Raw genomic sequence first — 13,881 nt, forward strand, 5'->3', positions numbered from 1 at the left:
ACATGTGCTTCTAATTTCATAAATTGTGACTTTCTATTTAAGAAAAAAAAAAATATATATATATATATACAAATAATAGATAGAGGATTCACTCATCACCTACACACAGTGGCATTCTCATGCACTTTATCAATTCACCAGGAAACCGTTAGTGGGGAATTACACACTTTGCCCCTCTTTGATGGCACCAGGACTTAATGGATGAATACGCTGAATATCTAATAAATGTGCTCAACTGACACAACACATAAAAGTTACTAAGCGGTTTCATTTTATTTAATTTTTTTTCGTATTTTTTTATTTTCTTGTGACAAACACTAGTTACTTACATTCCATGGGGAGAAAAAATTCCAGCGTAAACAATGACCTGAAGCGATACTGAACTGGCGACGCATCGTGCTTTAAATAGACAATATGCGAAAATGTCCTGCGTGTGCCACGGGACACAATTAAAAACATCTAAAGCAACACAGCTTATATAGAAACAGAGGCATTTTTTCAGCCCTACATGGAGATGTAATTAATTGGTTTAAAGCACACAAAGAAAATCAAGCAATTGTTAAATACAGTAATTAGATCATATCCTGTAATGCAGTGATATAGTCTGTGCACCTTACAAATACTTCATGTAAACTAGTTTACACATACACAAAATAAGAAAAACACTCAAATGATTGAACACTGTCTAATATCTAAAAAAAAAAATAATAATATATATTTATTACTACAATGGTTAATTCTGTCAGACAGGATTCAATGCAATTATTTTATCAGGAGGGCACATTTCTTAATTGAAACAAACTTTAAGCAAATATGTAAAAAAAAACAAAAAATATATGACCACACATGAGGATATGATCAATTAATGAAATATATTAAAGTTTCTAAGATACAATTACGAAACTTTAAAAATCATAATTTGTACTTTGAAATTAGAGGAAAAATAAGAAACAGTCCTAGGTGGAGTTTGGGTTTTGTGGGAGAGCCGGACAGGTCGTGTTTATAAAAAGAGAATGTTTGATTTTCCCTAGTGCTTTTCAGGTCCAGTCGGAGATGGATGTCAGGCCGTGCTATTCAGTGTTTGCCCCAGCGTGTTTGAGTTAGCCGGTTTGAGGAGAGGATCACTTTCCATCTCTGGCTTCACACACCTGGAGAGAAGAAACATGGATATGTTCCTGGATCAGAAAGCACACAGTGACATATAGGATCTGTGTCTTTACTAATGCTTGCTCTATGCAGTCTCACAATTGCTACAGATTTACAGAAATAGCGATGTGCTAGGGCGCAATTCTTTCCTGCCATCCCAGAGAACATAAATATAAATAAGTCACATTTCAATGCAGATTGCTGGATTTCCGAGATGAAATACAAAGCATTTTGGTTAATTTGCAGTTTATTGGGTTCAGCCTCACATGACAATGTAAGGAATTTCACTTGAGTTGCATTGGGCCCCCACACACACTGTGTGTGTGTGTGTGTCACTATGTTTATACAGTGTGTGTGTGTCACTATGTTTATACAGTGTGTGTGTGTGTCACTATGTTTATACAGTGTGTGTGTGTGTCACTATGTTTATACAGTGTGTGTGTGTGTCACTATGTTTATACAGTGTGTGTGTGTGTGTGTCACTATGTTTATACAGTGTGTGTGTGTGTGTGTGTCACTATGTTTATACAGTGTGTGTGTGTGTGTCACTATGTTTATACAGTGTGTGTGTGTGTGTCACTATGTTTATACAGTGTGTGTGTGTGTCACTATGTTTATACAGTGTGTGTGTGTGTCACTATGTTTATACAGTGTGTGTGTGTGTCACTATGTTTATACAGTGTGTGTGTGTGTCACTATGTTTATACAGTGTGTGTGTGTGTCACTATGTTTATACAGTGTGTGTGTGTGTCACTATGTTTATACAGTGTGTGTGTGTGTCACTATGTTTATACAGTGTGTGTGTGTGTCACTATGTTTATACAGTGTGTGTGTGTGTCACTATGTTTATACAGTGTGTGTGTGTGTCACTATGTTTATACAGTGTGTGTGTGTCACTATGTTTATACAGTGTGTGTGTGTCACTATGTTTATACAGTGTGTGTGTGTGTGTCACTATGTTTATACAGTGTGTGTGTGTGTGTCACTATGTTTATACAGTGTGTGTGTGTGTGTCACTATGTTTATACAGTGTGTGTGTGTGTGTCACTATGTTTATACAGTGTGTGTGTGTGTGTGTCACTATGTTTATACAGTGTGTGTGTGTGTGTCACTATGTTTATACAGTGTGTGTGTGTGTGTGTGTGTGTGTGTCACTATGTTTATACAGTGTGTGTGTGTGTGTCACTATGTTTATACAGTGTGTGTGTCACTATGTTTATACAGTGTGTGTGTGTGTGTGTGTGTCACTATGTTTATACAGTGTGTGTGTGTGTGTGTCACTATGTTTATACAGTGTGTGTGTGTGTGTGTCACTATGTTTATACAGTGTGTGTGTGTGTCACTATGTTTATACAGTGTGTGTGTGTGTGTGTGTGTCACTATGTTTATACAGTGTGTGTGTGTGTGTCACTATGTTTATACAGTGTGTGTGTGTGTGTGTGTGTCACTATGTTTATACAGTGTGTGTGTGTGTGTCACTATGTTTATACAGTGTGTGTGTGTGTGTGTCACTATGTTTATACAGTGTGTGTGTGTGTGTGTGTCACTATGTTTATACAGTGTGTGTGTGTGTGTGTGTGTCACTATGTTTATACAGTGTGTGTGTGTGTGTCACTATGTTTATACAGTGTGTGTGTGTGTGTGTCACTATGTTTATACAGTGTGTGTGTGTGTCACTATGTTTATACAGTGTGTGTGTGTGTGTGTGTGTGTCACTATGTTTATACAGTGTGTGTGTGTGTGTCACTATGTTTATACAGTGTGTGTGTGTGTGTCACTATGTTTATACAGTGTGTGTGTGTGTGTCACTATGTTTATACAGTGTGTGTGTGTGTGTCACTATGTTTATACAGTGTGTGTGTGTGTGTGTCACTATGTTTATACAGTGTGTGTGTGTGTGTGTCACTATGTTTATACAGTGTGTGTGTGTGTCACTATGTTTATACAGTGTGTGTGTGTGTGTCACTATGTTTATACAGTGTGTGTGTGTGTCACTATGTTTATACAGTGTGTGTGTGTGTGTGTCACTATGTTTATACAGTGTGTGTGTGTGTGTGTGTGTGTCACTATGTTTATACAGTGTGTGTGTGTGTCACTATGTTTATACAGTGTGTGTGTGTGTGTGTGTGTCACTATGTTTATACAGTGTGTGTGTGTGTGTGTGTGTCACTATGTTTATACAGTGTGTGTGTGTGTGTGTCACTATGTTTATACAGTGTGTGTGTGTCACTATGTTTATACAGTGTGTGTGTGTCACTATGTTTATACAGTGTGTGTGTGTCACTATGTTTATACAGTGTGTGTGTGTCACTATGTTTATACAGTGTGTGTGTGTCACTATGTTTATACAGTGTGTGTGTGTCACTATGTTTATACAGTGTGTGTGTGTGTCACTATGTTTATACAGTGTGTGTGTGTGTCACTATGTTTATACAGTGTGTGTGTGTGTCACTATGTTTATACAGTGTGTGTGTGTCACTATGTTTACTCAGTGTGTGTGTGTCACTATGTTTATACAGTGTGTGTGTGTCACTATGTTTATACAGTGTGTGTGTGTCACTATGTTTATACAGTGTGTGTGTGTCACTATGTTTATACAGTGTGTGTGTGTGTCTGTCACTATGTTTATACAGTGTGTGTGTGTGTGTCTGTCACTATGTTTATACAGTGTGTGTGTGTCACTATGTTTATACAGTGTGTGTGTGTCACTATGTTTATACAGTGTGTGTGTGTCACTATGTTTATACAGTGTGTGTGTGTCACTATGTTTATACAGTGTGTGTGTGTCACTATGTTTATACAGTGTGTGTGTGTCACTATGTTTATACAGTGTGTGTGTGTGTGTCACTATGTTTATACAGTGTGTGTGTGTGTGTCACTATGTTTATACAGTGTGTGTGTGTGTCACTATGTTTACTCAGTGTGTGTGTGTGTGTCACTATGTTTATACAGTGTGTGTGTGTGTGTCACTATGTTTATACAGTGTGTGTGTCACTATGTTTATACAGTGTGTGTGTGTCACTATGTTTATACAGTGTGTGTGTGTCACTATGTTTATACAGTGTGTGTGTGTCACTATGTTTATACAGTGTGTGTGTGTGTGTGTGTCACTATGTTTATACAGTGTGTGTGTGTCACTATGTTTATACAGTGTGTGTGTCACTATGTTTATACAGTGTGTGTGTGTGTGTCACTATGTTTATACAGTGTGTGTGTGTGTCACTATGTTTATACAGTGTGTGTGTGTGTCACTATGTTTATACAGTGTGTGTGTGTGTGTGTGTGTGTCACTATGTTTACACAGTGTGTGTGTGTGTCACTATGTTTACACAGTGTGTGTGTGTGTGTGTCACTATGTTTATACAGTGTGTGTGTGTCACTATGTTTATACAGTGTGTGTCACTATGTTTATACAGTGTGTGTCACTATGTTTATACAGTGTGTGTGTGTCACTATGTTTATACAGTGTGTGTGTCACTATGTTTATACAGTGTGTGTGTGTGTATGTGTCAATATGTTTATACAGTGTGTGTGTGTGTCACTGTTTATACAGTGTGTGTGTGTCACTATGTTTATACAGTGTGTGTGTGTGTCACTATGTTTATACAGTGTGTGTGTGTGTGTGTGTGTGTGTGTGTCACTATGTTTACACAGTGTGTGTGTGTGTGTGTCACTATGTTTACACAGTGTGTGTGTGTGTGTCACTATGTTTATACAGTGTGTGTGTGTGTGTCACTATGTTTATACAGTGTGTGTGTGTGTGTCACTATGTTTATACAGTGTGTGTGTGTGTCACTATGTTTATACAGTGTGTGTGTCACTATGTTTATACAGTGTGTGTGTGTGTGTCACTATGTTTATACAGTGTGTGTGTGTCACTATGTTTATACAGTGTGTGTCACTATGTTTATACAGTGTGTGTGTGTCACTATGTTTATACAGTGTGTGTGTGTCACTATGTTTATACAGTGTGTGTGTGTCACTATGTTTATACAGTGTGTGTGTGTCACTATGTTTATACAGTGTGTGTCACTATGTTTATACAGTGTGTGTGTCACTATGTTTATACAGTGTGTGTCACTATGTTTATACAGTGTGTGTGTGTGTGTCACTATGTTTATACAGTGTGTGTGTGTCACTATGTTTATACAGTGTGTGTGTGTGTGTGTGTCACTATGTTTATACAGTGTGTGTGTGTGTGTCACTATGTTTATACAGTGTGTGTGTGTGTCACTATGTTTATACAGTGTGTGTGTGTGTGTGTCTGTCACTATGTTTATACAGTGTGTGTGTGTCACTATGTTTATACAGTGTGTGTGTGTGTGTGTGTGTCACTATGTTTATACAGTGTGTGTGTGTGTGTCACTATGTTTATACAGTGTGTGTGTGTCTCACTATGTTTATACAGTGTGTGTGTGTGTCACTATGTTTATACAGTGTGTGTGTGTGTGTGTCACTATGTTTATACAGTGTGTGTGTGTGTGTCACTATGTTTATACAGTGTGTGTGTGTGTGTCACTATGTTTATACAGTGTGTGTGTGTGTGTGTGTGTCACTATGTTTATACAGTGTGTGTGTGTCACTATGTTTATACAGTGTGTGTGTGCGCGCCACTGTTTATACAGTGTGTGCCACTATGTTTAAGCAGTGTGTGTGTGTGTGCCACTATGTTTATGCAGTGTGTGTGTGTGTGTGTGTGTGTGTGTGTCACTGTTTATACAGTGTGTGTCACTATGTTTATACAGTGTGTGTCACTATGTTTATACAGTGTGTGTCACTATGTTTATACAGTGTGTGTCACTATGTTTATACAGTGTGGGTGTGTGTCACTATGTTTATACAGTGTGGGTGTGTGTCACTATGTTTATACAGTGTGGGTGTGTGTGTCACTATGTTTATGCAGTGTGGGTGTGTGTGTGCCACTATGTTTATGCAGTGTGTGTGTGTGTGTGTCACTATGTTTATACAGTGTGTGTGTCACTGTTTATACAGTGTGTGTGTCACTATGTTTATACAGTGTGTGTCACTATGTTTATACAGTGTGTGTCACTATGTTTATACAGTGTGTGTCACTATGTTTATACAGTGTGTGTGTGTGTGTGTGTGTGTGTCACTATGTTTATACAGTGTGGGTGTGGGTGTCACTATGTTTATACAGTGTGGGTGTGGGTGTCACTATGTTTATACAGTGTGGGTGTGGGTGTCACTATGTTTATACAGTGTGGGTGTGGGTGTCACTATGTTTATACAGTGTGGGTGTGTGTGTCACTATGTTTATACAGTGTGGGTGTGTGTGTCACTATGTTTATACAGTGTGGGTGTGTGTGTCACTATGTTTATACAGTGTGGGTGTGTGTGTCACTATGTTTATACAGTGTGGGTGTGTGTGTCACTATGTTTATACAGTGTGGGTGTGTGTGTCACTATGTTTATACAGTGTGGGTGTGTGTGTCACTATGTTTATACAGTGTGTGTGTGTGCGCCACTGTTTATACAGTGTGTACCACTATGTTTATGCAGTGTGTGTGTGTGTCACTATGTTTATACAGTGTGCGTGTGTGTGTCACTATGTTTATACAGTGTGCATGTGTGTGTCACTATGTTTATACAGTGTGCGTGTGTGTCACTATGTTTATACAGTGTGCGTGTGTGTCACTATGTTTATACAGTGTGCGTGTGTGTCACTATGTTTATACAGTGTGCGTGTGTGTCACTATGTTTATACAGTGTGCGTGTGTCACTATGTTTATACAGTGTGCGTGCGTGTGCCACTATGTTTATGCAGTGTGGGTGTGTGTGTGCCACTATGTTTATGCAGTGTGTGTGTGTGTGTGTCACTATGTTTATACAGTGTGTGTGTCACTATGTTTATACAGTGTGTGTGTCACTATGTTTATACAGTGTGTGTCACTATGTTTATACAGTGTGTGTCACTATGTTTATACAGTGTGTGTCACTATGTTTATACAGTGTGTGTGTGTGTGTGTGTGTGTGTCACTATGTTTATACAGTGTGGGTGTGGGTGTCACTATGTTTATACAGTGTGGGTGTGGGTGTCACTATGTTTATACAGTGTGGGTGTGGGTGTCACTATGTTTATACAGTGTGGGTGTGGGTGTCACTATGTTTATACAGTGTGGGTGTGTGTGTCACTATGTTTATACAGTGTGGGTGTGTGTGTCACTATGTTTATACAGTGTGGGTGTGTGTGTCACTATGTTTATACAGTGTGGGTGTGTGTGTCACTATGTTTATACAGTGTGGGTGTGTGTGTCACTATGTTTATACAGTGTGGGTGTGTGTGTCACTATGTTTATACAGTGTGTGTGTGTGCGCCACTGTTTATACAGTGTGTACCACTATGTTTATGCAGTGTGTGTGTGTGTCACTATGTTTATACAGTGTGCGTGTGTGTGTCACTATGTTTATACAGTGTGCGTGTGTGTGTCACTATGTTTATACAGTGTGCGTGTGTGTCACTATGTTTATACAGTGTGCGTGTGTGTCACTATGTTTATACAGTGTGCGTGTGTGTCACTATGTTTATACAGTGTGCGTGTGTGTCACTATGTTTATACAGTGTGCGTGTGTCACTATGTTTATACAGTGTGCGTGCGTGTGCCACTATGTTTATACAGTGTGTGCGTGTGTGTGTGTGTCACTATGTTTATACAGTGTGTGCGTGTGTCACTATGTTTATACAGTGTGTGTGTGTGTCACTATGTTTATACAGTGTGTGTGTGTGCGCCACTGTTTATACAGTGTGTGTGTGCGCCACTGTTTATACAGTGTGTGTGTGTCACTATGTTTATACAGTGTGTGTGTGTCACTATGTTTATACAGTGTGTGTGTGTCACTATGTTTATACAGTGTGTGTGTCACTATGTTTATACAGTGTGTGTGTGTCACTATGTTTATACAGTGTGTGTGTGTCACTATGTTTATACAGTGTGTGTGTGTCACTATGTTTATACAGTGTGTGTGTCACTATGTTTATACAGTGTGTGTGTGTGTCACTATGTTTATACAGTGTGTGTGTGTCACTATGTTTATACAGTGTGTGTGTGTCACTATGTTTATACAGTGTGTGTGTGTGTGTCACTATGTTTATACAGTGTGTGTGTGTGTGTCACTATGTTTATACAGTGTGTGTGTCACTATGTTTATACAGTGTGTGTGTGTGTGTGTCACTATGTTTATACAGTGTGTGTGTGTGTGTGTGTCACTATGTTTATACAGTGTGTGTGTGTCACTATGTTTATACAGTGTGTGTGTGTCACTATGTTTATACAGTGTGTGTGTGTGTGTCACTATGTTTATACAGTGTGTGTGTGTGTGTCACTATGTTTATACAGTGTGTGTGTCACTATGTTTATACAGTGTGTGTGTCACTATGTTTATACAGTGTGTGTGTGTCACTATGTTTATACAGTGTGTGTGTGTCACTATGTTTATACAGTGTGTGTGTGTCACTATGTTTATACAGTGTGTGTGTGTCACTATGTTTATACAGTGTGTGTGTGTCACTATGTTTATACAGTGTGTGTGTGTCACTATGTTTATACAGTGTGTGTGTGTCACTATGTTTATACAGTGTGTGTGTGTCACTATGTTTATACAGTGTGTGTGTGTGTGTCACTATGTTTATACAGTGTGTGTGTGTCACTGTTTATACAGTGTGTGTGTGTCACTATGTTTATACAGTGTGTGTGTGTCACTGTTTATACAGTGTGTGTGTGTCACTATGTTTATACAGTGTGTGTGTCACTATGTTTATACAGTGTGTGTGTGTGTCACTATGTTTATACAGTGTGTGTGTGTGTGTCACTATGTTTATACAGTGTGTGTGTGTGTCACTATGTTTATACAGTGTGTGTGTGTGTCACTATGTTTATACAGTGTGTGTGTGTCACTATGTTTATACAGTGTGTGTGTGTCACTATGTTTATACAGTGTGTGTGTGTCACTATGTTTATACAGTGTGTGTGTGTCACTATGTTTATACAGTGTGTGTGTGTCACTATGTTTATACAGTGTGTGTGTGTGTCACTATGTTTATACAGTGTGTGTGTGTGTCACTATGTTTATACAGTGTGTGTGTGTGTGTGTCACTATGTTTATACAGTGTGTGTCACTATGTTTATACAGTGTGTGTGTGTGTGTGTCATTATGTTTATACAGTGTGTGTGTGTGTCATTATGTTTATACAGTGTGTGTGTGTGTGTGTCATTATGTTTATACAGTGTGTGTGTGTGTCACTATGTTTATACAGTGTGTGTGTCACTATGTTTATACAGTGTGTGTGTGTCACTATGTTTATACAGTGTGTGTGTGTCACTATGTTTATACAGTGTGTGTGTCACTATGTTTATACAGTGTGTGTGTGTCACTATGTTTATACAGTGTGTGTGTGTGTCACTATGTTTATACAGTGTGTGTGTGTGTGTGTCACTATGTTTATACAGTGTGTGTGTGTGTCACTATGTTTATACAGTGTGTGTGTGTGTCACTATGTTTATACAGTGTGTGTGTGTCACTATGTTTATACAGTGTGTGTGTGTCACTATGTTTATACAGTGTGTGTGTGTCACTATGTTTATACAGTGTGTGTGTGTCACTATGTTTATACAGTGTGTGTGTCACTATGTTTATACAGTGTGTGTGTGTGTCACTATGTTTATACAGTGTGTGTGTGTCACTATGTTTATACAGTGTGTGTGTGTCACTATGTTTATACAGTGTGTGTGTGTCACTATGTTTATACAGTGTGTGTGTGTCACTATGTTTATACAGTGTGTGTGTGTCACTATGTTTATACAGTGTGTGTGTGTCACTATGTTTATACAGTGTGTGTGTGTCACTATGTTTATACAGTGTGTGTGTCACTATGTTTATACAGTGTGTGTGTCACTATGTTTATACAGTGTGTGTCACTATGTTTATACAGTGTGTGTGTGTGTCACTATGTTTATACAGTGTGTGTGTGTCACTATGTTTATACAGTGTGTGTGTGTGTCACTATGTTTATACAGTGTGTGTGTGTGTCACTATGTTTATACAGTGTGTGTGTGTCACTATGTTTATACAGTGTGTGTGTGTCACTATGTTTATACAGTGTGTGTGTGTGTGTGTGTGTCACTATGTTTATACAGTGTGTGTCACTATGTTTATACAGTGTGTGTCACTATGTTTATACAGTGTGTGTGTGTGTCACTATGTTTATACAGTGTGTGTGTCACTATGTTTATACAGTGTGTCACTATGTTTATACAGTGTGGGTGTGTCACTGTTTATACAGTGTGGGTGTGTCACTGTTTATACAGTGTTGGTGTGTCACTGTTTATACAGTGTGTGTGTGTGTGTCACTATGTTTATACAGTGTGTGTGTGTCACTATGTTTATACAGTGTGTGTGTGTCACTATGTTTATACAGTGTGTGTGTGTGTCACTATGTTTATACAGTGTGTGTGTGTGTCACTATGTTTATACAGTGTGTGTGTGTCACTATGTTTATACAGTGTGTGTGTGTGTCACTATGTTTATACAGTGTGTGTGTGTGTCACTATGTTTATACAGTGTGTGTGTGTGTCACTATGTTTATACAGTGTGTGTGTCACTATGTTTATACAGTGTGTGTGTGTGTGTGTGTGTGTGTCACTATGTTTATACAGTGTGTGTGTGTGTGTCACTATGTTTATACAGTGTGTGTGTGTCACTATGTTTATACAGTGTGTGTGTGTCACTATGTTTATACAGTGTGTGTGTGTCACTATGTTTATACAGTGTGTGTGTGTCACTATGTTTATACAGTGTGTGTGTGTCACTATGTTTATACAGTGTGTGTGTCACTATGTTTATACAGTGTGTGTGTCACTATGTTTATACAGTGTGTGTGTCACTATGTTTATACAGTGTGTGTGTGTGTGTGTCACTATGTTTATACAGTGTGTGTCACTATGTTTATACAGTGTGTGTGTGTCACTATGTTTATACAGTGTGTGTGTGTCACTATGTTTATACAGTGTGTGTGTGTGTCACTATGTTTATACAGTGTGTGTGTGTGTGTCATTATGTTTATACAGTGTGTGTGTGTCATTATGTTTATACAGTGTGTGTGTGTATCATTATGTTTATACAGTGTGTGTGTGTGTCATTATGTTTATACAGTGTGTGTGTGTGTCATTATGTTTATACAGTGTGTGTGTCACTATGTTTATACAGTGTGTGTGTCACTATGTTTATACAGTGTGTGTGTGTGTGTGTCACTATGTTTATACAGTGTGTGTCACTATGTTTATACAGTGTGTGTCACTATGTTTATAGTGTGTGTCACTATGTTTATAGTGTGTGTCACTATGTTTATACAGTGTGTCACTATGTTTATACAGTGTGTGTGTGTGTCACTATGTTTATACAGTGTGTGTGTCACTATGTTTATACAGTGTGTGTGTGTGTGTGTCACTATGTTTATACAGTGTGGGTGTGTCACTATGTTTATACAGTGTGTGTGTCACTATGTTTATACAGTGTGTGTGTGTCACTATGTTTATACAGTGTGTGTGTGTCACTATGTTTATACAGTGTGTGTGTGTCACTATGTTTATACAGTGTGTGTGTGTCACTGTTTATACAGTGTGTGTGTGTCACTATGTTTATACAGTGTGTGTGTGTCACTATGTTTATACAGTGTGTGTGTGTCACTATGTTTATACAGTGTGTGTGTGTCACTATGTTTATACAGTGTGTGTGTGTCACTATGTTTATACAGAGTGTGCACCACTATGTTTATACAGAGTGTGCACCACTATGTTTATACAGAGTGTGTGTGCGCCACTGTTTATACAGTGTGTGTGTGTGCGCGCCACTATGTTTATACAGTGTGTGTGTGTCACTATGTTTATACAGTGTGTGTGTGTCACTATGTTTATACAGTGTGTGTGTGTCACTATGTTTATACAGTGTGTGTGTCACTATGTTTATACAGTGTGTGTGTCACTATGTTTATACAGTGTGTGTGTCACTATGTTTATACAGTGTGTGTGTCACTATGTTTACACAGTGTGTGTGTCACTATTTTTACATAGTGACACACACACTATGTAAAAATAGTGACACACACACTATGTAAAAATAGTGACACACACACTATTTTTACATAGTGTGTGTGTCACTATTTTTACATAGTGTGTGTCACTATATTTATACATTGTGTGTGTGTGTGTGTGTGAGTGGGGGCCACTATGTTTATACATTGTGTGTGTCACTATGTTTATACAGTGTGTGTGTCACTATGTTTATACAGTGTGTGTGTGTGTGTGTGTGTGTGTCACTATGTTTATACAGTGTGTGTCACTATGTTTATACAGTGTGTGTCACTATGTTTATAGTGTGTGTCACTATGTTTATAGTGTGTGTCACTATGTTTATACAGTGTGTCACTATGTTTATACAGTGTGTGTGTGTGTCACTATGTTTATACAGTGTGTGTGTCACTATGTTTATACAGTGTGTGTGTCACTATGTTTATACAGTGTGTGTGTCACTATGTTTATACAGTGTGTGTGTCACTATGTTTATACAGTGTGTGTGTGTGTGTGTCACTATGTTTATACAGTGTGTGTGTGTGTGTCACTATGTTTATACAGTGTGGGTGTGTCACTATGTTTATACAGTGTGTGTGTGTGTCACTATGTTTATACAGTGTGTGTGTGTCACTATGTTTATACAGTGTGTGTGTGTCACTATGTTTATACAGTGTGTGTGTGTCACTATGTTTATACAGTGTGTGTGTGTCACTATGTTTATACAGTGTGTGTGTGTCACTATGTTTATACAGAGTGTGCACCACTGTTTATACAGTGTGTGTGTGCGCCACTGTTTATACAGTGTGTGTGTGTGCGCGCCACTATGTTTATACAGTGTGTGTGTGTCACTATGTTTATACAGTGTGTGTGTGTCACTATGTTTATACAGTGTGTGTGTGTCACTATGTTTATACAGTGTGTGTGTCACTATGTTTATACAGTGTGTGTGTCACTATGTTTATACAGTGTGTGTGTCACTATGTTTATACAGTGTGTGTGTCACTATGTTTATACAGTGTGTGTGTCACTATGTTTACACAGTGTGTGTGTCACTATTTTTACATAGTGTGTGTGTCACTATTTTTACATAGTGTGTGTGTCACTATTTTTACATAGTGTGTGTGTCACTATTTTTACATAGTGTGTGTCACTATATTTATACATTGTGTGTGTGTGTGTGTGTGAGTGGGGGCCACTATGTTTATACATTGTGTGTGTCACTATGTTTATACAGTGTGTGTGTCACTATGTTTATACAGTGTGTGTGTGTGTGTCACTATGTTTATACAGTGTGTGTCACTATGTTTATACAGTGTGTGTCACTATGTTTATAGTGTGTGTCACTATGTTTATAGTGTGTGTCACTATGTTTATACAGTGTGTCACTATGTTTATACAGTGTGTGTGTGTGTCACTATGTTTATACAGTGTGTGTGTCACTATGTTTATACAGTGTGTGTGTCACTGTTTATACAGTGTGTGTGTCACTATGTTTATACAGTGTGTGTGTGTGTCACTATGTTTATACAGTGTGTGTGTGTGTCACTATGTTTATACAGTGTGGGTGTGTCACTATGTTTATACAGTGTGTGTGTGTGTCACTATGTTTATACAGTGTGTGTGTGTCACTATGTTTATACAGTGTGTGTGT

At 38.2% G+C, this 13,881-nt stretch overlaps 1 protein-coding gene across 4 annotated transcripts in view; it reads right to left on the reverse strand.

The window, feature by feature from the left end:
- Nucleotides 1–248: 248 nt before the first annotated feature.
- STAU1 (staufen double-stranded RNA binding protein 1) overlaps nt 249–13,881 on the reverse strand; it is a 54,174-nt gene continuing 40,541 nt past the window's right edge. For all 4 annotated transcript variants that reach the window (XM_075176421.1, XM_075176420.1, XM_075176419.1 and 1 more), the window contains one exon: nt 249–1,148. In XM_075176421.1, coding sequence (XP_075032522.1) covers nt 1,061–1,148 — 88 coding nt within the window. In that variant the 3' untranslated portion in view covers nt 249–1,060. The remainder of the gene's footprint in view (nt 1,149–13,881) is intronic.

The sequence above is a fragment of the Mixophyes fleayi genome, chromosome 6 (assembly GCF_038048845.1).
Source record: "Mixophyes fleayi isolate aMixFle1 chromosome 6, aMixFle1.hap1, whole genome shotgun sequence".
NCBI lineage: Eukaryota > Metazoa > Chordata > Amphibia > Anura > Limnodynastidae > Mixophyes > Mixophyes fleayi.